The 25,292-nt window shown below is 69.0% G+C and overlaps 1 protein-coding gene across 6 annotated transcripts in view; it reads left to right on the forward strand.

Moving 5' to 3' along the window:
• ABCA7 (ATP binding cassette subfamily A member 7) overlaps positions 1-25,292 on the forward strand; it is a 40,855-nt gene that overhangs the window by 2,454 nt on the left and 13,109 nt on the right. For 3 of the 6 annotated variants that reach the window (XR_012896677.2, XM_075902642.2, XM_075902647.2), the window contains exons 2-30: positions 4,054-4,176; positions 4,744-4,837; positions 5,205-5,346; positions 6,090-6,217; positions 6,639-6,760; positions 7,558-7,752; positions 8,116-8,205; positions 9,391-9,628; positions 10,524-10,663; positions 10,820-10,936; positions 11,947-12,126; positions 13,167-13,375; positions 13,470-13,646; positions 14,460-14,682; positions 15,159-15,380; positions 15,846-16,050; positions 16,952-17,068; positions 17,511-17,682; positions 18,445-18,576; positions 18,918-19,057; positions 19,777-19,914; positions 20,438-20,625; positions 20,860-20,932; positions 21,424-21,713; positions 22,123-22,171; positions 22,887-22,994; positions 24,213-24,367; positions 24,671-24,795; positions 24,905-25,003. Coding sequence is in view for 5 of the 6 variants with exons in the window: in XM_075902642.2 (XP_075758757.2) it covers positions 4,111-4,176; positions 4,744-4,837; positions 5,205-5,346; positions 6,090-6,217; positions 6,639-6,760; positions 7,558-7,752; positions 8,116-8,205; positions 9,391-9,628; positions 10,524-10,663; positions 10,820-10,936; positions 11,947-12,126; positions 13,167-13,375; positions 13,470-13,646; positions 14,460-14,682; positions 15,159-15,380; positions 15,846-16,050; positions 16,952-17,068; positions 17,511-17,682; positions 18,445-18,576; positions 18,918-19,057; positions 19,777-19,914; positions 20,438-20,625; positions 20,860-20,932; positions 21,424-21,713; positions 22,123-22,171; positions 22,887-22,994; positions 24,213-24,367; positions 24,671-24,795; positions 24,905-25,003 (4,334 nt within the window). In the remaining variant the exon portion in view is untranslated. Of the gene's footprint in view, positions 1-291; positions 551-4,053; positions 4,177-4,743; positions 4,838-5,204; positions 5,347-6,089; positions 6,218-6,638; positions 6,761-7,557; positions 7,753-8,115; positions 8,206-9,390; positions 9,629-10,523; positions 10,664-10,819; positions 10,937-11,946; positions 12,127-13,166; positions 13,376-13,469; positions 13,647-14,459; positions 14,683-15,158; positions 15,381-15,845; positions 16,051-16,951; positions 17,069-17,510; positions 17,683-18,444; positions 18,577-18,917; positions 19,058-19,776; positions 19,915-20,437; positions 20,626-20,859; positions 20,933-21,423; positions 21,714-22,122; positions 22,172-22,886; positions 22,995-24,212; positions 24,368-24,670; positions 24,796-24,904; positions 25,004-25,292 lie in introns of those variants that run through there. The other 3 variants (XM_075902644.2, XM_075902645.2, XM_075902646.2) reach the window with 3 other exon arrangements.

The raw sequence follows: 25,292 nt of genomic DNA on the forward strand, positions 1-25,292 counted from the left end.
GAATGGGAGTCTGGTCTCCTAGCCTCCATTGTCCGCTCTGCTGTTGCTTCACTGTGCCCCTTGGCCAAATCAGTTCCCTCTTTGGGCCTCAGTTTCCCCATCTGTAAAATAGGGGTGGGGCAGGGGCGAGCGCAAAGCCTGATAGGAATGCCTGGGGCCCTGAGCAGGGAAATGCTTCAGCCAGGCCTGGCCTTAGTTGTCAGGCTCTGCGATGTGATTAGAAGGATTTCCTGGCAACCGCATAATCCTGCCTTGCTGCAAGGCCTGCTGATCCCCGTGGGCAAGGGCAGCAGCCGGCTAAGCCCCAGCAGCAGGGTGCCGCAGGTTGCTCGCTCCGTGGCTCAGCGTGGGGGAGCGCTGGGTGCGCGCCGGCCTGACCCCGTCCTGGAGCAGATTCTGAGCTAGCCACGGGGAGCAGCTCAGAGCTGAGAGGTGGGGGAGAAAACTTGCCTGTGAAGCCAGTGGCCACTGGAATGTAGCAACGGCCCAAGCTCCAGCTCCTGGTAGCTCTTCAGTGGACGTTTTGCCAGGAGGGGAGGAGAGGGGGAAGGTAGGTGCGTTTGCAGCAGCCTTGGTTACATTGCCCTAGGCTGGCCCTGGCGTGAAATGATCCAGCTCCTGGGTACGTAGAATCACAGGGGACCATCTCATTTGACCCTCCTTCTGTTGTTTTAACCCGTGGGTGGGAATCCTTTAACTATTCAGAGAGGAGCTGGCTTTCTTGTATGGCTCTGTCTGTCTGTCTGTCCCTGGTGCGCATGCATGTACGTACGTCCTGGCCAAATCCAGCTCCGAATTCATCTCTTCTGCCCCCCTCCCCAAGCTCCAAGCAAGCCCCCTGGCAAGGTTACTGGAATGCTGCACTTGGCTCCCTGAGCTTAACTGTTGCTGTGGGTTGCTGGCTTCTGCTGGCGGGGTGGGGGCGGGGAGCTGCCTTTTCAAGGTGGGTGAAATTCTCTCTGTGCACAAAGTGCTGCTTGGCGAGGTGCCTGGCGCCGGACCTGCAGCCTGGTATGAAAGAGACTTTCTGGAGGCCGGCGGCTGTAGCTCGTGGAGGGTGTGTCTGTTCGGTTGCACAGTGTGCCGTGAAATGTGCGGTTGTCGGGGTTTCTTGGAGTCAGTCGGTGGAATGTCATCAGTGCATTTTGTCTGCCCCCCCCCCCCCCCCCCCGGTGCCTGAAGCCGGGTGGGGGAGGGGGCAGAGTCGGGTGAGTTGCGAACCAAATACGCTTTCCCGCTGACTTAGCTGCGTGGGCTGCAACGATCGCCCAGGAAATACTCGCAATGGACTGAGTGTGCCAGCCCGGGCCGGGGGCGTAGGAGCTTGGTGCATCAGGGAGGCAGGAGCCGCCGCCACGGTTTCTGGTTGGGCCAGGGTTTTGAAAGAGCCGGCTGGGGAGCATTCAGGAGAGACAGAGCACGGGCCAGGCCGCCCGCTTCGCCGGCAGCTCTGGTTCCCCGGGGCGGGGTTGAGATGCCGAGGCCCTTTCGTGAAGCTCTTTCCAATGCCAAGAGATCGTTTTTGAGATGAGGCAACCACGTTTGCACTCAGTATTCAAGATATGGATGTGCCCTGGATTCACAGAGAGGCAATTAGATGGGCTCTATCCCTTGTTTAACGATTCCCAGCATTCGGTTTGCTTTTCTGACTGCCGCACGTGGAGGGGCTGTTTTCCCACCGTGACTCCAAGGTCCCTCTGGAGTGGGACCCCTGGGTTAGTCCCCCCCTTTTATCCGGACGGCTGGGATAGGTGAAAGCAGCCTGGGTTAGTGCCACGCTCCCCGAGATTGGCGCTCACCAGCGCTGGGATTTCCAGCCGCCATCCGGGCAGGGTCTGTCCCTAGGACAGTAACGCCCTGCCTGGCTAGAGCCGCACGCAGCGTGGTCCTGACCCAGCGGCTGGGGGTTGTGCAGTTGGTTTAGCAGGGGGCTTCCCAGCCCAGAGGAGCCCGGGGCTGTGAGATGGGACTGGCCATAGGCCGGGGGAGGACTCGCTCTGTGCGCTCTCTCTGGCGGCTGGAGGTCATTGCGTGGCCTGGATAAACTGCAGGGCTGTTTGTGAGCAGGGAAGGGGGGTTCCTGGCCTGGCTCAGCCTTGTGGCCGAGGCCTCCTGAGCTCGCTGGGATCCAAGCACTGAGCCCCCTGCCTGGGGCCGGCCGGACTCCAGGGTCTCTCTTTAAGAAGCTGCCGGGCCAGAGAGCTGCTGAGCGGCTGCTCATGGCACGTGGGGCCCCTGTTCTCCCTTCCCCGGCCCTGCAGTTCCTGCTGTGAGTGCGCTGGGCTGGGCCGGACTCCGGCGCCCTGTGCATGGGGCCTGACGGGGGCTGCAGCCCCTGGTGGGAGCCTGGGGAGCAGCTGGGGGCAGAGGGCGAAAGGGGGTGTGGGAGGCCTGACTCCCGCCCCCCATAAGCGTGGAGCCTTGTGTTGGCCGGCAGTGATGTCCCAGCCAAGATAGGGAGGCTCTAAGCTCCGATTCCGGCTCTGACTCCCCTGGCTGGGCCACCTGGGCCCCTGATAAAAGCCTGCAGCCTTGAGCTGGCAGAGCCGTCCCGCCCCTGGCTGGGCGGGCGAGCTCCCAGCTGCCCTGGTCCCCAGGGGACAGTGGGGGGAAGGGGTCAGGAACTGGGGGGATCAGGGCTGGTGCCCAGCCAGGCGTCTGAAAGGCCCCGAGGGAGCAGCCCTGCGAGGGAGCTGGGCCCGTTCCCAGGCGGGAGCCTCATGTTACCACTTAGCTCCCAGGCCTCTTTGTGACTTAAACCTGGCTTGGCCGTCCCTGAGCCTCCCTCTGCAAAGGATGCCCCCTTTGTTCCCAGAGCTCCCTCCCAGGGGCTGTGCCCTGGGGGTGGGGTGGGGGGGCAGGGAGAGACAGGCAGGTTAGACCCAGGGACCTCTGAGCAATTGCCCCCCAGCCAGCGCCCCTGCACCCTTCTCGGCAGCGCCCCCTGCTGGCACTGATATGGGCACTTATCCCCAGGGCTAGCGCCCCCCGCTGGGCGAGCTTGGGATACTGTTACCCAGGAGCTCCCTCCACTGCCCGCACTCCCGCCTTGTGCCCTACAGCGCCCCCTGCTGGGCGAGCCTGGGACTGAGTTACCCAGGAGCTCCCTCCACTGCCCGCACACCCGCCTTGTGCCCTACAGCGCCCCCTGCTGGGCGAGCCTGGGACTGAGTTACCCAGGAGCTCCCTCCACTGCCCGCACACCCGCCTTGTGCCCTACAGCGCCCCCTGCTGGGCGAGCCTGGGACTGGGTTACCCAGGAGCTCCCTCCACCGCCTGCACTCCTGCCCCCTGCCCTACAGCGCCCCCTGCTGGGCGAGCCTGGGACTGGGTTACCCAGGAGCTCCCTCCACTGCCCGCACACCCGCCTTGTGCCCTACAGCGCCCCCTGCTGGGCGAGCCTGGGACTGAGTTACCCAGGAGCTCCCTCCACTGCCCGCACACCCGCCTTGTGCCCTACAGCGCCCCCTGCTGGGCGAGCCTGGGACTGGGTTACCCAGGAGCTCCCTCCACTGCTCACACACCCGCCTTGTGCCCTACAGCGCCCCCTGCTGGGCGAGCCTGGGACTGAGTTACCCAGGAGCTCCCTCCACTGCTCACACACCCGCCTTGTGCCCTACAGCGCCCCCTGCTGGGCGAGCCTGGGACTGAGTTACCCAGGAGCTCCCTCCACTGCCCGCACACCCGCCTTGTGCCCTACAGCGCCCCCTGCTGGGCGAGCCTGGGACTGAGTTACCCAGGAGCTCCCTCCACTGCCCACACACCCGCCTTGTGCCCTACAGCGCCCCCTGCTGGGCGAGCCTGGGACTGGGTTACCCAGGAGCTCCCTCCACTGCCCACACTCCTGCCCCGTGCCCTACAGCGCCCCCCGCTGGGCATGGCTGGGACTGGAGTAGCTGTCCAGAGATCATACTGTTCCCCACAGCACCTCCTACAGGGAGAGGATGGGATGGGGGAACTACAAGTGCCTCAGTGAATCTTGCTGGCTGAGAAGCCCCTTGAGTATCAGGGGACTCGCACTGCAGCTGATCCTCCACCCATGGTTTCCCCCAGCATTGACGAGAGAGCCGGAGGCCTTAGCATGGTGGCGGCCCTGCTTCCTTCTGCACCATGGGCTTTGGGACCCAGCTGGGGCTGCTGCTGTGGAAGAACTTCACCTATCGGCGCAGGCAGACCGTGAGTTGGCTGGGGAGAGCTGGCAGCTCAGAGCCCTCCAGCCCCCGGGCGGGATCTGAGCAAGGGGGAAACTCTTCCGCTCAGCGGCCGCCCTTGGTGGAGATTGGTGGGAATGAGCCGCTGCCCGGCGTGAGCTTGGATAGAAAACAGCTGGGTCCCCCCTTCATTTCCAAGGGGATCCCTCTCCGCCTGCCATCAGCCTCCCTCCTCTCCCTGCCCCCCGTCCTACATCCCCCGTCTCCTGAGCTTCCCCGGAGCTGGAGGAGAAAGGGCGATCGCCGCAGCTCCTGAACTTGCCCACGTGAGCAGGAGACCAGGAGTCTGGCGGGAGGGCACTGGTGCCTGGGTAACCCGGTCCCAGCACAGGCCTCCTAAAGAGCCACCCATCCGGGCGAGGCCCTGGAGAGGAGAGACTAGAGCCTATCCCCCGTGTGCTCAGACTGGGCGCTCCACATCTGCGTGGCCCCCGGCGGAGCAGGCTGGCCCCCCCGCGTCTGCTCCCATCCCTGCCCTGCGGTTCCGTGTGAATCCCCCGACCCCTCCGGGCTTGTCTGTGTCTCTCGCCAGGTGCAACTCGCCATTGAGCTGCTGTGGCCCCTCTTCCTCTTCTTCATCCTGATCTCGGTGCGGCAGTCGCACCCCCCCTTCGAGCAGCATGAGTGTAAGTGCCGCCCCGGCGCGAGGGGAGGGGCTTCTCGGGGCACCCGCAAACGAAACGCGCTCCGCGTTGGGAGCTAGGGGCTCTGCCCCCCGGCAGGGATTGGCACAGTGGGCAGGGCCTCTCTAAAGAGGCTTCTCAGGCTGGGGCGAGCTGGGTTTGCAGAGCAGCCTGGAGGTGCCGGACGCGGCTCCCGCCTTAGCCAGGTCCAGTGCTGCTGCCTTTTTGCTTTTGTGAGTGCCAACGTCAGCCCGGAGCAGTGGGGAGAGGGGACAGCCAGGTCTCTGCCCGGCTGCCGGAGGTTCCGCTCCCGCTAGGCTGGATCCGACCTTCCTCTGCTGCCCTCCATCTCCTTGTCGGTTCCCTGCAGGCCACTTCCCCAACAAGGCCTTGCCCTCGGCCGGGACCCTGTCGTGGATTCAGGGCATCATCTGTAACATGCACAATCCCTGCTTCCGGTACCCCACGGCCGGCGAGACGCCCGGCGTGGTGGGCAACTTCAACCGGTCCATGTGAGTCGCAGCCTGGCCTGCTCCCTCCCTGGCTTCTGACCGTGGGCCGGCGGGAGGATGGGCGGCTGCTTCTGTGTGTTGCTGGAAGATCTGTTGTCACAGGCGGCGCTGCCACGGCTCACCACAAGATGGGAGCTGGTCCCCAGTCACACCCAGGATGGGTGGGTTGGGGCTTTGCTCAGCCGAGACGTCTCCTCCCCTGCCGCCCCCGGCTGGTAACTAGTTGCTGGCCCCAGGGATCTGTCCCCAAATGCCTGGCCAGGTGGCCACCACGGAGGGCGCCACCTTGATCCAAGCGCAGGTGGAGTCTGTGGAAACTACAGCTCCCAGCATGCAATGCTCCGTATTGTTTCAAAGGCATGCAAGTGTGGCCTAGGACCGCTCTAATTCCCACCATGCAATGCAGCTGCTGCTTTGAAGGGCATGGAGGGGCCGCCCAAGGTGGGTAGAACTCCCAGCATGCAGTGCTCCTGGAGGAGTGTGGGCTTTGGCTGGGAGGAGGCATGCTGGGACATGTAGTCTTTTTGGGCAGGGCCAGTGGCTCCAAAGGGCGCCCACTGTGGGGCCAGGGGAGCTAGCGCCCTGCCCCACTCCCATGCGGTTGCAGCCTGCACAGGTTCCCTCCCCGGGCCCAGAGCATTTCCCAGCGGCGTGAAGGGAGCAGTCGCTGCTCAGAGGGGGGCGCCGGGAGCAGGCGTTCTGCGGTGACGAGCTCTCAGCTGCGCATCTCCCTGTCCCCGCAGCATCTCCCGCCTGTTCGCTGATGCCCGGAAGGTGCTGCTCCAGGCCACCAGCAAGCAGACCCTGAGCCGCTGGGGCCAGCTCCTGCCTGCCTTGCGCCGGCTCCGGGAGAGCGGAGCGCCATGGACGGGTGAGGGCCGCCGGCCCGGCAAGGAGGGGTCCAGCCGGTAGCCTCGTGTGACCCCCGGGCATGCCAGCTTTGACCCAGGCCCGGCGGGGGTCTGTGCTGCAGAATTGAAGTGGCTCAGTGGGTGGGCTCTTGGATTATGAGACTCCGCCCCCCATCCAGAGCCCCCCAAAGTCTGAATGAGCCCCCCCCTTTGGGTTTACACCAACTGGCTCTTCTCACAGCACTCGGGATCGGGCCCCTCCAGAATCAGGCCCCGCAGGCCCCGCCCATGTGCTTGGGCAATTGGCCATGGGGGCGTTAGCAGCGTCCACACTGGGCTGCCCCCGTGGGTGTGTGGCTAGGTCCTTTCCCAGGGTCCTTGCCCGTGAATTTCCCAAGTCTCGGAGCTCGGCCTCAGCCCCTTCTCTCCATGTGCCCCCAGCCAGGCCCGTCCAGGGCTACCTGAGAGAGGGGGAGACCTTTTCCCACTTCCTCCGGGCCAACGCCTCCCTGCCCCCGGCCGTGGCAGAGCAGCTGCTGGGAGCCCGGCTGGACCTGCGCGTGGTGAGTGGAACGGATCCCGGGTCTGTGGCAAGGCCCTGCCCTCCCGCCGGTGGGTTTATTGCCGGGCCGACCCCCCCGCCCCTCCCGCGCCGTCTTGAGAGCCAGGCAGCTGCAGGGGACACAGGGCCCCGGCTGCCAGCGCTTTGCGGAGGCCAGGAATGGGGGGCTGAGAGGAGGATGCAGGGAGAGGCAGCTTGTTCTCTCTGTTACCAGCTTTTTACCCCCGCCCGCTGCAAGCGGCACCCCCCCATCGAGCGTACAGGTTACCCCCCATGCCAAACCCACCCTTCTCTGTGTGCAGTCCCTCCGGTGTAACTGACACGGGAGACACAGTCACGGAGGCCTGTTCCTGGCTCTGAGCAGGCATGCAAAGTGCATTTGTCGGGCACCGACCTGGAACGTCCCTGGGGGCTTCCCCTCCATCTGTCGTGGCACCGCGGCCAGTTACTGCGTGGCAGCCCCTCTGGGGTGTGCATCGCGGCAGCGGGGGCTGACTGGCCGCAGTGTGAGTGGAGAAAGGAGGGATTGTTGTCCCCATTTTACAGATGGGGAACAGGCAAGTTGAGTCACACAGTGGCCGTGCCCGAGAGCGAGCCCAGCTCCCCCAGGCCGGAGTGGGGGCCACCAGACCAGCCTCTCTCTGCTGTGGGGGGGGCTGGAGGCTGCAGCCAGGGGGCGGCCTGTGGCAGGGGCCCGCCGGGGCGTGTGCAGCCGGCTGGAGGCTAGGATGGGCGCGGGCCAAGCTGCGCTGCTGGGGCGTCTGACCGGGCCACCGGGGCTCTCTCGTCCCCCCGCAGCTCTCTCTGGCCGCCACCGGCCTGTCGCTGAAGGACATCGTCTGCAACGCCCCCCGGCTGGCCGAGTTCCTGGTGGTGCCCGAGGCGAGCGCTGAGGAGGGTCTCCAGCGCCGGCTCTGTGCCCTGCCCGCGCCCACCCTCCGGGCCATGGAGCGCAGCTTCCTCTCCCAAGTGGATTTCTCCCGCGTCCTGGCGGTAGGGCAGGGTGGGGACTGGGGCACCTACCGACGTGGTTCCAGCCTGGGGAGGGGACCCCACTGTCGGCCCTGGGAGCCAGGGGGTCTTGGGCGGTGGCTGGGCTCTGGGGACGTTGGGCGCTGGGGAAGCAGGCAGCGCCGGAAGTTCTCGCCTGGGTCGGGGCTTGGGGTGCGTGAGGGGGGCTCGGTCCCCGGGCCGCTGCCTGGTTCTCCCCATTCGGAGCAGTCCCGGCCACGCAGACCGAGCTGCCCCGGCTAGGCTGGGCTTGGGGGATTGTGTCGGAGAAGGGCCCCCCCGGCCCATGTGCCCCAGAGCCGCAGGGAGCCCCTCTGGGGCTGACCCTCCCGTCCCGTCCCGCAGGAGCGGCTGAGCTCGGAATCAGACGAGGCGGCGAGCGCCGTGGAGGCCCTGGCAGCCTTCCTGCAGGGCACAGAGACGCTGGCAAAGGAGGTAACAGAATCCCCGCTGGCCCCGGCCTGCACCTCCCTGCCCCACGGCCCTGGAGCTGCGCCTCTCCCGGCTCCTCCCCGCCCCACGGCCCAGGGGCTGCGCCTCTCCCGGCTCCTCCCCGCCCCACGGCCCAGGGGCTGCGCCTCTCCCGGCTCCTCCCCGCCCCACGGCCCAGGGGCTGCGCCTCTCCCGGCTCCTCCCCGCCCCACGGCCCAGGGGCTGCGCCTCTCCCGGCTCCTCCCCGCCCCACGGCCCAGGGGCTGCGCCTCTCCCGGCTCCTCCCCGCCCCACGGCCCAGGGGCTGCGCCTCTCCCGGCTCCTCCCCGCCCCACGGCCCAGGGGCTGCGCCTCTCCCGGCTCCTCCCCGCCCCACGGCCCAGGGGCTGCGCCTCTCCCGGCTCCTCCCCGCCCCACGGCCCAGGGGCTGCGCCTCTCCCGGCTCCTCCCCGCCCCACGGCCCAGGGGCTGCGCCTCTCCCGGCTCCTCCCCGCCCCACGGCCCAGGGGCTGCGCCTCTCCCGGCTCCTCCCCGCCCCACGGCCCTGGAGCTGCGCCTCTCCCGGCTCCTCCCCGCCCCACGGCCCTGGAGCTGCGCCTCTCCCGGCTCCTCCCCGCCCCACGGCCCTGGAGCTGCGCCTCTCCCGTCTCCTCCCTGCTCCATGGCCCTGAGGCTGCACCTCTCCCGGCTCCTCCCTGCCCCACGGCTCTGGAGCTGCCCCTCTCCTGTCTCCTCCCTGCCCCATGGCTCTGGAGCTGTGCCTCTCCCGGCTCCTCCCCACCTTGGGGCCCCGCTGACCCTGGGCTGCACCCACCTCCCTGCCCCACAACCCCACTGACCATGGGGCCTGAGATTTGGGGGGCGACTTCCCAGCCAGCGTGTCAGAGGCAGGCTCTTCCGCCACGTGTGGGGCTTGTGACCGTGGCAGGTCTCCCCGTCCATGGGCAGGGGCCAGAGCCCGTCACCTGCTGATCCCGCTGCTTGGGGAACCCGCTAGGGTGGGAAGGGAAACGCCTCCCTAAGCGCCCCCCGTGGGAAGGAGCAGGCACAGGGGCTAAGGGCCCAGCCGTGGGGGATCCGGGAGGGGCTTGCCTGGGTTCCCCTCCTGCCGGCAGGCGGCTCTGGGGGCCCCGCGTGTCCCGGGGGTGGGGCACCCCGGCCTGGTGTCCATGGTGACTCCTGCCCCAGGTCGGCGCCATGACCAGCTTTGGGGAGCTCCGGCGGGAGCTGCAGGGCCTGGCGGGGCAGGACGCCTCCTCCCCCGGGCAGGGCGCCTTCGAGGCCGTGTCCCGCCTGGCCTGCGGGCACCCCGAGGGGGGCGGCCTCCGGATCCCCTCCCTCAACTGGTACGAGGACAGCGACCTCCCGGCCTTCCTGAAGCGCAACCGCTCGGAGCAGGGAGCCGCCCCCCCGGACAACGGCACCAGTGAGTGTGCGGAGCCGCCGCGCCCCTCGGGGGGAGTTGGGGGGCAGCAGGATCCCACGTGGGTGGACCTGGCCCTGCTTGGGGCGAAGGCAGGACTGGGACCCAGGCGGTGCCGAGCTGGGAGCACGGGGCTCTAGCGCCCCAGCCCCGACCCCTATGTGGGGGGTAGGCTGGGCTTGGGCAGCCCCGCATGGGGGCAGGGCAGGAGTGTGGGGGAGGGGAGAGAGCTGGCTTGACTGAGGGTATGTCTACACTACCCCGCTAGTTCGAACTAGCGGGGTAATGTATGCATACCGCACTTGCTAATGAAGCCCGGGATTTGAATTTCCCGGGCTTCATTAGCATAAGCGGGGAGCCGCCATTTTTAAATCCCCGCTGCTTCGAACCCCGTGCAGCGCGGCTACACGGGGCTTGAACTAGGTAGTTCGGACTAGGGTCCTATTCCGAACTACCGTTACTCCTCGTGAAACGAGGTGTACCAGTAGTTCGGAATAGGACCCTAGTCCGAACTACCTAGTTCAAGCCCCGTGTAGCCGCGCTGCACGGGGTTCGAAGCAGCGGGGATTTAAAAATGGCGGCTCCCCGCTTATGCTAATGAAGCCCGGGAAATTCAAATCCCGGGCTTCATTAGCAAGTGCGGTATGCATACATTACCCCGCTAGTTCGAACTAGCGGGGTAGTGTAGACATACCCTGAGAGGTGTATTCTGCCCCCCAGCAGGTGAGGGATGATGGGGGGGGGGTCTGGAGGGTCAGTCCCCAACCAGCAGGTTGATGGAGTGTGAGGGGGCAGCATGTGGGTTTGTGGGGGGCTGGAGGGACAGATCTCTAGAGGGGCTCCCTGCAGGTACGTTTGGGGGGGGCAGCGTGACCCTGTCTCTCTGCCCCCCCCCCAGGTCCCTACTGCAGGGAGCTGATCCGGAGCCTGGAGTCGGACCCGCTGTCGCGGATCCTGTGGCGGGGGATCAAACCCCTCTTCGTCGGCAAAATCCTCTACACCCCGCCCAGCCCCAGCGCCCGGAGGGTCATGGCTGAGGTGAGGGGCGGACGAACCCCGACCCGGCAGTCAGCCCCGGGGGCCCCTCCGTTCCTGGGGACCCCCGGCCGGCGGGCTCTGCCGGGGCAGGCGGTGAGGGGGCCGGGGAAGGGGTGGGGCCAGCGGCCTGTCTCTGCTGTGTCTCCTCTGGGCCAGGTGAACCGGACGTTCCAGGAGCTGGCCGTGCTGCGGGAGGTGCAGGGCGCCTGGCAGGAGCTGGGGCCGCGGCTCTACGCCTTCCTCAACAGCAGCCTGGAGATCCAGGTCCTTCAGGTCTGACACCCCCCCCTGGGCAGTGGGGGGCAGTGGAGGGGGTCCAGGAAGAGAGGGCAAAATGGGAGACTCTAGAGGGAGGGGTGTGGGTGGGTGGGAATAGGGTATGGGGGGGAAGGGTGGGAGGCTGGCAGAAAGGAGGAAGGGTGGGGCTGGGGAAGGGGTGCAGGAAAGGGGGGGAGGGGTGGTCGGGGGAAGGGGTGCAGGGAAGGGGGGATAGGGAGGGGGGGAAGGGGTGGTCTGGGGGAAGGGGTGTAGGGAAGGGGGGGGGGAGTCGAGGGGGGGGAAGGGGTGCAGGGAAGGGGGAGGGATGGTCTGGGGGAAGGGGTGTAGGGAAGGGGGGGGGGGGGGGAGGGGTGGTCTGGGGGAAGGGGTGTAGGGAAGGGGGAGGGGTGGTCGGGGGAAGGGGTGCAGGGAAGGGGGAGGGATGGTCTGGGGGAAGGGGTGCAGGGAAGGGGGGATAGTCGAGGGGGAAGGGGTGCAGGGAAGGGGGAGGGATGGTCGGGGGAAGGGGTGCAGGGAAGGGGGGATAGTCGAGGGGGAAGGGGTGTAGGGAAGGGGGAGGGGTGGTCGGGGGAAGGGGTGCAGGGAAGGGGGGATAGTCGAGGGGGAAGGGGTGCAGGGAAGGGGGAGGGATGGTCGGGGGAAGGGGTGCAGGGAAGGGGGGATAGTCGAGGGGGAAGGGGTGTAGGGAAGGGGGAGGGGTGGTCGGGGAAGGGGTGCAGGGAAGGGGGGATAGTCGAGGGGGAAGGGGTGCAGGGAAGGGGGAGGGATGGTCTGGGGGAAGGGGTGCAGGGAAGGGGGAGGGATGGTCTGGGGGAAGGGGTGTAGGGAAGGGGGGATAGTCGAGGGGGAAGGGGTGCAGGGAAGGGGGAGGGGTGGTCGGGGGAAGGGGTGCAGGGAAGGGGGAGGGAGGGGGAGGTCAGCCCCACTCTGGCTCCCGGCGGGGCTGTGTGTGACCGGAGGACGGTGCCACCCCCCAAAGCTGCCCTGTCCCTGTGCCCTGGCAGAGCCTGCTGCAGGCGCCTGCCACCTCCCGCCTGGTGGAGCAGCGACTGAACGGCAGCTCGTGGGACCTGCCGGCCGTGGGCGCCTTCCTCGCGGGGGCGCCGGGGGGCCAGGCCTACACCTGGCGCCAGGCCTACGCGGAGGTGGACCAGGTCGTGGGCACCCTGTCGCAGTTCATTGAGGTGCGGCCCCCGGCTAACCCCCGGCTACCCGCCTCTGCCCCCCCTCCTGTAACGCCCGCCCCCCCGGCTACCCGCCTCTGCCCCCCCCCCTCCCGTAACGCGCGCCCCCCCGGCTACCCGCCTCTGCCCCCCTCCCGTAACGCCCGCCCCCCCGGCTACCCGCCTCTGCCCCCCCTCCTGTAACGCCCGCCCCCCCGGCTACCCGCCTCTGCCCCCCCTCCTGTAACGCCCGCCCCCCCGGCTACCCGCCTCTGCCCCCCCCTCCCGTAACGCCCGCCCCCCCGGCTACCCGCCTCTGCCCCCCTCCCGTAACGCCCGCCCCCCCGGCTACCCGCCTCTGCCCCCCTCCCGTAACGCCCGCCCCCCCGGCTACCCGCCTCTGCCCCCCTCCCGCCCCCCTAACCCGCCTGCCCGCGCCCGCCCCCCCGGCTACCCGCCTCTGCCCCCCTCCCGTAACGCACCCGCCTCCCCCCTCCCGGCCCGCCCCCCCGGCTACCCGCCTCTGCCCCCCTCCCGTAACGCCCGCCCCCCCGGCTACCCGCCTCTGCCCCCCTCCCGTAACGCCCGCCCCCCCGGCTACCCGCCTCTGCCCCCCCTCCCGTAACGCACGCCCCCCCGGCTACCCGCCTCTGCCCCCCTCCCGTAACGCGCGCCCCCCCGGCTACCCGCCTCTGCCCCCCCCCGCCCATACCCACGCCCCCCCCGCCCCCCCCGGCTACCCGCCTCTGCCCCCCCTCCCGTAATGCGCCCCCCCTGCGCTACCCCCGCCCCCCCCGGTCTGCCCCCCCCCCATCCGCTCCCGCCTCTGCCCTCCGCTCCCGCCTCTGCCCTCCCCACCCTGTAACTCTTGTCCCCCGGCTACCTGCCTCTGCCCCCCTCCCGTAACTCCTGTCCCTCAGCTACACCTATCTGCCCCTCCCATCGCGTAACCTCTGCCTCCCGGCTACCTGCCTCTGCCGCCCTCCCGTAACCCCCATCCCCGGGTACCTGCCTCTGCCCCCCAGCACTGAGGGCCCCTCTCTCTCCCGCCCCACCCGCAGTGCGTCTCCCTGGACAAGGTGGAGGCCGTGGCCTCGGAGGAGCAGCTGGTGGCACGGGCCCTGCAGCTGCTGGAGGGGCGCCAGTTCTGGGCCGGCGTCGTTTTCCTGCCCCCCGACAACGCGACCCCCGGGGAGCTGCCGCCCCACGTCCGCTACAAGATCCGCATGGACATCGACGACGTCACCCGCACCAACAAAATCAAGGACAGGTGCAGGGCCGGGGGGAAGGCAGCAGAAATTCTGGGCCCCCCTCATGGGGGGCCGCTGTCTGGGGGGCTCGGCTCACGCTCTCCCCTCCCGCAGGTTGTGGGACCCCGGCCCGGCTGCTGACCCCTTCAGTGACCTACGCTACGTCTGGGGCGGCTTCGTCTACGTGCAGGACCTGGTGGAACAGGCCGTCACGCGGGTCCTGAGCGGCACCGCCCGCCGCACCGGCATCTACCTGCAGCAGATGCCCTACCCCTGCTACGTGGATGACGTGTGAGTGGCCAGGACCCGCTCTGCCCCCCCTTCTCCCCCGGCCAGACAGGAGCAACAGGAAATCGGGTGCCCCTTCTGTTCGCACACTGCAGCGCCCCCTGCTGGCTGGGGCAGGAATCGGTCCATATCCCTGTGTATCCGCCTGCTCCTCCACCCCATTCCCTGCAGCGCCCCCTGCTGGCTGGGGCAGGAATCGGTCCATATCCCTGTGTATCCGCCTGCTCCTCCACCCCATTCCCTGCAGCGCCCCCTGCTGGCTGGGGCAGGAATCGGTCCATATCCCTGTGTATCCGCCTGCTCCTCCACCCCATTCCCTGCAGCGCCCCCTGCTGGCTGGGGCAGGAATCAGTCCATATCCCTGTGTATCCGCCTGCTCCTCCACCCCATTCCCTGCAGCGCCCCCTGCTGGCTGGCATAGGAATTGGTCTGTTTTCCTCTGTGTCTACCCCTCTGCCCTATCACTATTCCCTGCAGCGCCCCCTGCTGGCTGGGGCAGGAATCGGTCCATATCCCTGTGTATCCGCCTGCTCCTCCATCCCATTCCCTGCAGCGCCCCCTGCTGGCTGGCATAGGAATTGGTCTGTTTTCCTCTGTGTCTACCCCTCTGCCCTATCACTATTCCCTGCAGCGCCCCCTGCTGGCCAAAGCTGCTCTCTGCTCCAAAGCAGCCTTGTGCGGAAGCTTCCCCTGCCCTTTGCTGTCACCCTGGGTTGCAGCGGCGTCCTGCGCACGGTCTGGCTCATGGGGCGTTGCCCCGTCGCTCTGTCATGGGCGTTGAAGGGTTAACACATCTGCTCCCCTCGTCCCCCCCAGCTTCCTGCGGGTCTTGAACCGCTCGCTGCCGCTCTTCATGACGCTGGCCTGGATCTACTCGGTGGCCATGATCATCAAAGGGGTGGTGCACGAGAAGGAGGCCCGCCTCAAGGAGACCATGAAGATCATGGGGCTCAGCAGCAGCATCCTCTGGCTCAGCTGGTTCATTAGCAGCTTCATCCCCTTCCTCATCAGCTCCTCCTTCCTCGTCCTCATCCTCAAGGTCCCGTGGCAGGGTGTGGGGGAGCCGCAGGGTGGGGCTGAGGGGCAGGAGGGGGAGCAGAGTCCGATCTGGGCGTGGGGGAGCCGCGGGGTGGGGGCGCGGGGTGGGGCTGAGGGGCAGGAGTGGGGAGCAGCGTCTGATCTGGGCGTGGGGGAGCCGCGGGGTGGGGCTGAGGGGCAGGAGGGGGGAGCAGCGTCCGATCTGGGCATGGGGGAGCCCCGGGCTGGGGGCGCGGGGTGGGGCTGAGGGGCAGGAGTGGGGAGCAGCGTCCGATCTGGGCGTGGGGGAGCCCCGGGCTGGGGGCGCGGGGTGGAGCTGCAGGTCGGGGGTGAGGAGCACCGTCCAATCCAGGTGTGGGGAGCTGTGGGGGGGCTGTCGGTGAGGACTGAGGGGCAGCAGCACAGCTGTGGGGGCTGGCACAGCAAGAGGGGGCTGGGAGTGCCGGCCCCAGCTCTGACCCGTGCCCCTCCACGCAGCTGGGGGACATCCTGCCCTACAGCGACCCCGCCGTGGTCTTCCTCTTCTTGGCCGCCTTCGCGGTGGCCACCATCGCCCAGTGCTTCCTCATCAGCACCTTCTTCTCCCGCGCCAACCTGGCCTCCGCCTGCGGCGGCATCATCTACTTCTCCTGCTACCTGCCCTACGTGCTGTGCGTGGCCTGGCGCGACCAGCTCACCTTCCCGCTGCGCCTCTGCGTGGTAAGGGCGCCCGCCCCGCCCCGGAGCCTCGGCTCAGGGGCCGCGCCCCCTCGCTGGCGCCCTCTCACCTCCGCCGCTCCGCGGGCGACTCCCGAAAGCTCCCGCGCTGGGCCAGCTCTGAGCGCGAGGGGGCTGGGGCCGTGAGCGCCCGTCGTCCTCCCCCGGCTCCACTCGGGAGCAGGCAAACGCCTGACGGTCCCCGTCGCTCGGGCGGACGCGGTTGCACGTCCTGGGCGGTCTCGGTCCTGCTCCAGGTGCCCCTTTCGGCCTGGCTCCCGTGGGCTCTCCCTGCGCGGGTGCCCAGGGGTCTCAATTCTGAAACCCAGTCCTTAGCACCCCCCAGGCCGGCCACTGAATGGGCAACCCCCAGCCACGGGAGGCGGGTAGCTGGGTCCCCTGGGGAGCTGCACCCGAGGCTGGGGCTGGGGGTTGCTGGCTCTTGCTTCCCCTGCCTTTCCCCCCCAGAGCCTCCTGTCCCCCGTGGCCTTTGGGTTTGGCTGCGAGTCCTTCTCGCTGTACGAGGAGCAGGGCACGGGGATCCAGTGGCAGAACCTGAACTCCAGCCCCGTGCCGGACGACGCTTACACCTTCGCCACCTCTCTGACGCTGCTGCTGCTGGACGCGTGTCTCTACGGCCTGGCCACGTGGTACATCGAGGCTGTCTTCCCAGGTCAGCCCGAGGGGCCAGGAATGCTCCCCCGGGCCGTGCCCCCGACACAAGCTTCACCCCCTATGAGCTGCCACTCTGTGAACTGCGTAGGCCTCCATAATAGGGCCCCCTGGCTCCATTCTCACAGAGGCAGATCGCCAGGGAAAGAGCTTAGCTGTTGTGTGTCATCATTAGGTTCCAGAGTTAACACTCCAGTGGAAATGAGGAAGGGCCACTTGTATTTTTTCTGAGCTCTTTACTGCCTGCAGACTCGGACAGATGGCTCCGGGCCAGCCAAACCCAGATTCTTTCGTACCTGTCAGGGCTAGAGACCTACGGTTGTTTTCTTAGCCGAGAGCTGAGATCCTGGAGCGCAATTCCTAGACCCCAGGCAGCCCAGTTCTACCCACCCTCCAAATTGGAAACAAAAGTGTGAGCGCCTCCCTCTGGCAGCGGCGGGGCTTACACCCACGGGCCTGCCCCACGCCTGCTTGGGTGGCAGGAGGACTTGAAACGGGGTCCCCTGTATGCCAGACAGACTCTGCTCCCCTGTGGCAGGATTATGGGAGCTCCGTGCCCCGGGGTGGGGGGCGGAGTGCCACGAGGAGTGGGCTGTGGCCATTGGTCACCCCTGGGGGATCCCGAGCCGAGCCCCCTCGTGCTACCGATCCGTCGGCTGCTTTCACCAGCCCCGGGCTCTCAGACCTCTGGGACCCCAGCCTCTTGGGGCATCCTGCTGGGGCAGGGGGACCGGGATGAGCCAAGCAGCGGCCCGTCGTAGGCAGACGTGTGGCCGTGGCCGGAGTCGGGGCAAAGCCCCACGTGGAAAGGACCCTCGGCCCCCGGGGGAGAGAGGAGAAAGCTGGAGCCCCTGCCTCCGCCCCCACCCCGCTGATCGGTGCCCTCCCCTGTCTGTGCCCAGGCCAGTTCGGGATTCCCAAGCCCTGGAACTTTCCCTTCCTGAGGAGCTACTGGTGTGGGGAGTCGCCCCCCGATGACTGCCCCCTCCTTCCAGCCAGCTCCCCGAGTGCTGCGCAAGGTAGAGGCCCATCCGCGGCAGAGGCAGCGTGGGCTAGGGGCTGGGCTCTGGGAAGGGAGGAGGGGCCAGCTGCTTCGAGTGGGGGAGCCGGAGTCTGGATCCCTGGGTTCTGCCGCGGGGCTGACGGGGCGGAAGGGGGAGACGTGAGGCAGGGGGGCAGTGGCAGCCCCGAGGCGCCGATTGTCCCCCCCAACACTGAGCAGAATCTGCTGGTGGCCTGGCCAACTGGGGGGACACACGGGGAGCCCTGCCACTGGGGGGCAATGGATCCCTTTGGCCCCTGGCTGGGCCCGTTTTGGGGCTCGCTGGTTAATTCAGCCCCAGTCCAGGGGCTGTGCGGGGCAGGGGGGTGGCTGGAACCCTAACCCCCTTCCCCCGCGTTCCTGCTGCCCCTGCGGGTGGCTGGGCCGGGCCCCTGCTGACCTGCCTCCTGGCCTTCCAGAGCTGCTGGAGGCGCCGTCCCCGCAGCTGCGCCCGGGGGTCTCCCTCCACCGCCTGGTGAAGCTCTACGGCAGCAGCCGCAAAGTGGCCGTCGACGGGCTGAGCCTCAGCTTCTACGAGGGGCAGATCACCGCCCTCCTGGGCCACAACGGGGCCGGCAAGACCACCACCATGTGAGCCGGGGGGGCAGGCCCCAGGGGCAGCCTGCGCAGGGCGCCGGCACCTGTCACGGGGGCGCGTTTCTCGTGGCGTTGGGCCCAGCGCGGCCCCTGGAGCTGGGGGAAGTGGTCGTGGCGTGCCTCAGTTTCCCCAATGGAGAGAGTGATTGTGAGCTGGCTTTGTGCAGCCCTGTGGAGGGCTGTTCTCACATGTGGGATGGGCGGGGGTCTGTGCGGCCGGGACCTAGCGGGGGGGGGGCCCAGGGCACAGCTAGGGGACAGACGCACATGACAGCGGGGATCGGGCCCAGTTTGGCCTTGGTGGGCCAGACTCCGACCAGCCGTGGCGGGAGGGAGGGAGAGTCGGGCCCGGTAGGAGCGGACGTGAGCCCCTCTTTCTGCCGCCGGCACGTTGGTCGGGGGCCGGCGCCGGGCGTGTGGATGAACAACCAGGGGAGGTGCCGCAGGGGGAGCTGGGTGCACGTCTCAAACCGTCGGGGGGGCCCGTGCGCCCCTGGGGGCTGGACCCTCACCAGCTCTGGAGTAGCCCCCTGCCGCCAGGGCCGACACCCGCCGGGAGAGGGGGGTCCAGGCCTGGGAGCTGGGGCCCGGACAGGGGATGCCGGGGGCCGCCGTGGGGAGCAGAGTGAAGAAACAGCCTCCCGCCCCAGCCTGGCAGGCGTCCGCCCGGTGCTGGCAGCTGGGGCCGGGCGCTCGGAGTGCCCCTGGGGCGGTGCCCCCCTCTGAACTCCTGGTGTCCTGCTCTCCCACCCCCAGGTCCATCCTGAGCGGCCTGCTGCCCCCCAGCTCCGGCACGGCCTACGTCCTGGGCCGGGACATCCGCTGGGAGATGGACGCCATCCGCCGGAGCATGGGCATGTGCCCCCAGCACAACGTCCTCTTCGACATGTAGGCCGGGGGCGGGGCGGGGGGGAGGGCAGAATTCCCAGGGCCCCAGTGGTTGGAGCCTGGCCAAGGCCGGATGCTGCTCCCCCCCAGAGCAGAGCGCACTGGAGACGCCACCAGTCCCTCCGCAGCAGCCTCAGCTCGGGCAGCCTCTTGCCTGTTGAGTCCTGTTCCCGGTGCTGGGCGGGGAGAGGGGCCTAATGGTTAGCGCACTGGACAGGAGCTGGGAGTCAGTGAGGAGCGTTCTCTAGTGGTTAGCGCAGGGGGGGGCGGGGCATCTGGATGGGACTGCAGGGGGGGTGCTTCTTGCCCTGCCGGGTGTCACCCCCCTCCCTGCCCCGCAGCCTGACGGTGGAGGAGCACATCTGGTTCTACGGGCGCCTGAAGGGGCTGTCCGGGGCGCAGGTGCAGGAGGAGGCGAAGCAAATCATCCAGGACGTGGGGCTGCCCCACAAGCGGCGGGAGCAGACCAAGAACCTGTCGGGTGAGTGCCCCAGGCTGGCGGGGGGGGCGGGACATGGGCTGGGCTCGTGGGAGCCTGGGGTCAGTGGGGTCAGGACCCGATCCTGGCACGCCAGGGGCAGAGCTGCCTTTCAAAGGGAATGAGAAGCCCCGTCCAGTAACATCAGGGCCCCACGGAGGGTCTGTGGGCTCCGGACACGGCCCTGCTCTCTCCCATCACCCTTCGCTGCGTCTGACACGCTGGCTCCTCGGCAGCCCAGGCCTGGCCCTGTGCCCGGCGCTGCACAGACACGGTCCCAGCCTCGCCCGCGGCCGGGGGGACTGCATGGGTGATGGGGCTGTGTGGCCGGGGGAGGTGCGTGGCCAGGGGGCTGCGTGGCCGGGGGAGGTGCGTGGCCGGGGGAGGTGTGTGGCCAGGGGGCTGCGTGGCCGGGGGAGGTGCGTGGCCAGGGGGCTGCGTGGCCGGGGGAGGTGCGTGGCCGGGGGAGGTGCGTGGCCGGGGGAGGTGTGTGGCCAGGGGACTGCGGGGCCGGGGGAGGTGCGTGGCCAGGGGGCTGCGTGGCCGGGGGAGGTGCGTGGCCAGGAGGCTGCGTGGCCGGGGGAGGTGCGTGGCCAGGAGGCTGTGTGGCGCTGCACGGACAGTGGCACTGCATGGCTGGAGGGCTGCGTGGCCATGGGAGCTGCGTGGCCTGGGGCTGTCCCAAGATCCCTGTAACACTCCCCCCGTTGCTCCCCGGGCAGGCGGGATGCAGCGGAAGCTCTCCGTGGCCATCGCCTTCGTGGGAGGCTCCCAGGTGGTCATTCTGGATGAGCCCACGGCTGGCGTCGACCCCTACTCCCGCCGGGGCATCTGGGACCTGCTGCTGAAGTATCGCCGAGGTCTGAGCGAGGCGGGGGAAGGGAACAGCGGGGGTGGGGTCTCCAAAATGGACCCTTCTCCCCCAGCCCCTCCTGTGGGGCCTGTGGGGTTGGGCGCTCTGGGCTTTCCGGGGAACTGAGGCAGGGCTCTGGGCCCCACGTGGCCGGGAGGGAGGCGATGAAGAGGGCTGTTTGGAGCAGAGGGGGTGGAGGTGGGGGAGGAGGTGGGGGGGTCCATCAGGCTTGGGGGGGGCTCCACAGTTCTGGCAGATCTGGCCCCGGGGCCCTACCCCAGCGTGGGCCGAGGGTGGAGGGAGCATGCGGCGCAATGAAGCAGTTTGCAGGGTGTAGCTGCGCAGGGGGTCCGGAGGGGCCTGCAGCCCGGGGGGGGGTCTCTGGCTCCGACCCCCCCGTACTGTGAGCGAGCTGCCTTGGGGGCCCGGGTGGCGCTGCCCTGCAGGAGGCGCTGCCCGAGCCCTGGGGGGGGGGGCTATGGAGGCCCCCCCGCCCCCCGTGCCCCCACAGCTCCCTTCTCTGCCCCCAGGCCGCACCGTGATCCTCTCCACCCACTACATGGACGAGGCCGACCTGCTGGGCGACCGTGTGGCCATCCTCGCCCAGGGCCGGCTGCGCTGCTGCGGCTCCCCCCTCTTCCTCAAGGCCCAGCTGGGCACCGGCTACTACCTGAGCCTGGTCAAGCGGGCGGCCCCGGGGCTCAGCGCCAGCAGAAAGGTGAGGCTGGGGGAGGGGATCCCCTGGGCCCACCTGCCTGCCCTTGCCGGGGGGGGCACCCCCGCGGGGGCCGGGGAGTCCCTAGAGCTAGGCAGGTGGGGCCGTGCGTGTGTACTGGGGGGTCCTAGGGAGTCCAGCTGGGGGGTCCCTGGAGTTGGGAGCCGGAAGGACTCGCATGGGGCCCTTAGGGGGCGGGCCTGGGGCCCACGTCTCTGACCCTCCCCGTCCCTGCAGGACGACAGCGATTCGGAGCGCAGCTGCGACACCGGGCTGGGCAGCGAGCCGGGCAGCGAGGCCAGCGCCGGGGGTGAGCAGCGCCGGGGGGGGGGCCGTGGGGAAGGCGTTTCGATCCCCCCAGCTCCATGGCTACCCTGCGCCCCAGCTGGCACGGGCAGAGAGCGCCCCCTTGTGGTCACCCTGGGGCACGGCCAGTCCAAGCTTCTCCCCGGTTCCCAGCCTGGGGGGACCCCCGATGGCCGAGCAGGCGAGGTTTCCTCAGGGGCTCCCCAGCGCCGCCGTCTCCACGGTGACTCCCCCGCCCCGGGTATCTTTCTCCAGGCTCCTGAACCTCCAGGCAGCCTTCTCCCCTCCCCCTTCTCCGCCCCAGGGCAGCTTTCAAGGGGCACCTCCCACGCCCTGTCTCATCCTGCAGTCCCTGGCTCCCCCCTTGCCCTGACCCACCATGCGCCGGGGGGCCTGCGCTTCCTTGTGAACCACACGGCCCCGTCCAGCTCCAGCCGTCTCCCTAGGCGGGGATCCACCCTCTGCCCGGCTCAGCCCTCACCCTAGGTCCTCCAGCCCCACAGAGCCTCCCCCACGTCCCGTGTGTCCCGATGGGAGCTGAGCCCCCTTCACCCGGCCATCCCTGCCCCGCTGTCTGTGCAGACGTGCCGCAGCTGTCGGCCCTGGTCCAGAAGCTGGTCCCCGGCGCCCGGCTGGTGGAGGACATCGGCCAGGAGGTGCTGTACGTCTTGCCCTACGGCGGCGCCAAGGACGGGGCCTTCGGGGAGCTCTTCCGGGAGCTGGATGCCCGCCTGGGCGAGCTGGGATTTTCCAGCTACGGGATCTCGGACACCACCTTGGAGGAGGTACGCCAGCCCCCGCCCACCGGCCGTGCCCCGTCCGCACCGGGCACCCTACCCCAGTGTCGCACGGGGCAGCCTGGGCGTGGTCCCACTGCTCGTGGCATGTCCCACTGCTCCATGCGTCAGAGAACGGGTCCCCCCCGCAGCTCACCGGGTGGGGGGCGGGAGAGACAGCGAGTGCAGGGCTGCGGGAAAAGCCAGCTGGGCTGGATCGGGATGGGTTTTCCCAGCTGGGACGTGGGAAGGGGCTGGAGAAATGCAGCCGTGTCTGCTTTGGTGGCAGCGGAGCCTGCGGGACTCTCAGCCAGGCCCGTGGGCTCTGGGCCGCTCCCTGCCCTGCGACGGGGGCTTGCTGCGGGCCCACGGCCGTCGTGTTCCGTAAAACCCCTTTCCGCTGGTTCTCCCTTTGCAGATCTTCCTGAGAGTGGCTGAGGACACAAGAGTGGGTGCAGACCCCGCAGGTAAGCGGATTGGCCCCCTCTTGGGTCCTAAGTTAACAGGCGAGTTGAAGGTGGATGCCAGTGCCCGGACAGCCGAGGGGATAACAGCCCTACTACTAGTGCTCCCTGAGGGAGCGCTCCTTTAGCTCAGGAGATAGAAGCATGTCATTAAAGGGTGAGAGGTCTGGGCCAGCTGCACCACCTCCTGGACTGGAGGCGGCTGTTCTCTGCTGCCCTGGGGATGGGGATCCCCCTGCAACAGAAAACAAGGCTCCGCATCGGGAGCTGGACTGAGTCGTTCCCCCCAAAGGCTGGGGGTGCAGCCAGGTCTCCCACCACCGGGCTCACCGGGCACTCAGTCGGGTGGCTGGTGCGGGGGGCTTGGCCGGGTGAGACAACACAGGCCACCTGGGGCTCGAGGCAGCAGGGGGGACAAAAGGGGCAGTTTGCCCTGGGCCCCCAAACCTGAAATTGGCCCTTACGAGGGAGAGGCCGCAGGACAAGCGGGAGCTGTGTTGCTCCCCTTGTGCCCGGTGGCGGCGCCTGGAGCAGGGAGCTAGACCCACCCCATGGCTGGGGGCGAGTGGGGGGCTGCGTAAAGGGTAAGTGTCTGGAAGGATGGGGGGAACCTCAGTGCAGATTTTGCCCCGGGCACCCCCCAAACCTCTGCACGGGCCTGGATGCCACGTGCTTTGTCTGACCTGCCCGTGGCTGATGCTCTGGCCTCGTCTGGCAGGTTTGGGGGGGGCCCTGCAGCGAGTGGGAACGGCAGCCCCAGCCTCCTCCGACGCCCTCCGGATGCTGAGCGAGAACGGGGACCCGGAGGCAGCCAACACCGAGCCGGGTAAGGGGCACGGCCAGGCTCCGGCTGGGGCTGGACTGTGCGGGGGGCTAAGCCCATCCTGACCAGCCTCCCACCTGCCCCCAGGTGCTTCTCTGCCCTTGCTGGCACCAGTGGCTGGGTATTGCCAGGGCCGTGCCGGATGGAATTGGGGGGGGGGGGGTGAAATTGTCGCGGATGTGGCTGATCGAGACCAAAAGGCCCGACCCAGGCGCCAGCGACCAGCTGGTTTCTGTCTGACGCTGGCCGGGGGGCCTGCCAGTCGCAGGAGGAGCATCGCCACCCCCAGGCGCTGGGTCCCAGAGCAGCTGTGCCCTGGGGAATCCCTCCCCTCCCCTCCCAGCCCCCCCTCCCCTCCTCCCTTCCCCCCTCCCCTGGCCCCGGGGAATCCAGCCCCTCCCCTCCCATCCCCTCCCCTGGCCCCGGGGAATCCAGCCCCTCCCCTCCCATTCCCTCCCCTGGCCCCAGGGGATCCAGCGCCTTCCCCCTTCCCCCTTCCCCCCCCTCCCGCCCCAGGGAATCCAGTACCTCCCCTCCCCTCCCCTCAGACTTTCCCTGCACAGGCGTGAGACCTGCCCTCTCTTTTTCTTTGCATTGAGTCCGAGGATCCAGGAAAGGTAGGTGGCCCCAGCAGCAGGGAGGGAAGGATCCGGAGCGGCCGTCCTCCCCGTGAGAGGGGTGGCAGCCTAGGTGGGGTCCGGCCCTGGCCCCCAAAGCCTTGTCTGTGCCAGAAAGAGGGACGCGTATGGAAAGAGCCCGTGTCCGCCCTCCCCCCCCCAGCAGAATGGCACGTTCCCTCCCCCTCCGCCATGCACTGCCCCCCACGGCAGAATGGCACGTTCCCTCCCCCTCCGCCATGCACTGCCCCCCACGGCAGAATGGCACGTTCCCTCCCCCTCCGCCATGCACTGCCCCCCACGGCAGAATGGCACGTTCCCTCCCCTCCGCCATGCACTGCCCCCCCCCAACAGAATGGCACGTTCCCTCCCCCTCCGCCATGCACTGCCCCCCACGGCAGAATGGCACGTTCCCTCCCCCTCCACCATGCACTGCCCCCCCCAGCAGAATGGCACGTTCCCTCCCCCCCTTCCCTGCCCAAGACCCCTGCCCCCGAGTCACCTGGCTGCCCCGACACGGCTCCCTGGAGGCAGAGGGGCCGGAGCCACAGGCAGGACTGGGGGGGGGGGCGCTGGCCAGGCTGACGGGGTCTCTCCCCCGCAGCCGAGGAGCCCCAGGAGACCGATTTCCTGCACGGCCTGGACGGCAGGGGCTCCCGGCAGGTGCTGGGCTGGGCCCTCACCCGCCAGCAGCTCCGGGCCCTCTTCACCAAGAGACTGCTCTACGCCCGGCGCAGCACCCGGGGCTTCCTGGCGCAGGTACCGCGGGGCCCCCCAGCCTGGGCACTGCGGGGCAGGTGTCGGGGTGGGGGTCTGGCGGGGGAGGGGAGGCCCGCTGAGAGCAGCGGCTGCAGGGAAGTGGGGCAGCGGGAGGGGGCACGAGGGGTGTGGCTGGAACGGGGGGGACAACGCTCCTGTGGGAATATCCTCCTACCAGTGGGTCAGGGCTTGTCCCTGGGGCCCTACCCAGCCCCGGGGGGTCCGGACTCCGCGCCGGGCCCCAGGGCGGCAGTGGTCCCCTCTCCTCCCTCCCCCCCCGTCCTGACTCAGCCCTGTTCGCAGATCGTCCTGCCAGCCGCCTTCGTGTGCGTCGCCCTCCTCTTCAGCCTGGTCGTGCCGCCCTTCGGGACGTACCCGCCCCTGGCCCTGGAGCCCTGGATGTACGGGCAGCAGTTCACCTTTCTCAGGTGCGGCGGCCCGGCCCGAGGGGGGGGGCGGGGGCTGGCGCTGGCCCCCCCAGGGCTGCGCCGGCCGGGAGCGTTCACGCCAGCGGCCCGTCCGCACCGTGTGTTTCAGTGACGACTCGCCGGGGGACCCCGACGCCGGGCGGCTCCTGGGAGCCCTGCTGGCTGAGCCGGGCTTCGGGACCAAGTGCATGAGGGATGCCCCGGAGGAGTAAGCACCCCCAGCCGGGGCCCGCCCTCCAGCAGCGCGTGGGGGGGGGCAGTTACTGCCACGGGGAAGGGACCAGGTGAGGCGTCCCACCTGCCTACCTGCCAGGAGCCTGGAGGGGAGCCCAAAGTGGCTGCAGTTCCCCACGCTCGCCACAAGGGGGCGCCCCCGCACCTGTCTGGCTGGACATTCCTCTGCCCACCTGCTGCCCTGAGCCAGCCCATATGTGTCCCCAGGGGGCCTGGGTCCCCCCCCCCCCCCGGAATAGGCAGCTCTGGGGCTGGGGCAGGTG

The sequence above is a fragment of the Pelodiscus sinensis genome, chromosome 32 (genome assembly GCF_052426305.1).
Source record: "Pelodiscus sinensis isolate ZL-2025 chromosome 32, ASM5242630v1, whole genome shotgun sequence".
Lineage (NCBI taxonomy): Eukaryota > Metazoa > Chordata > Testudines > Trionychidae > Pelodiscus > Pelodiscus sinensis.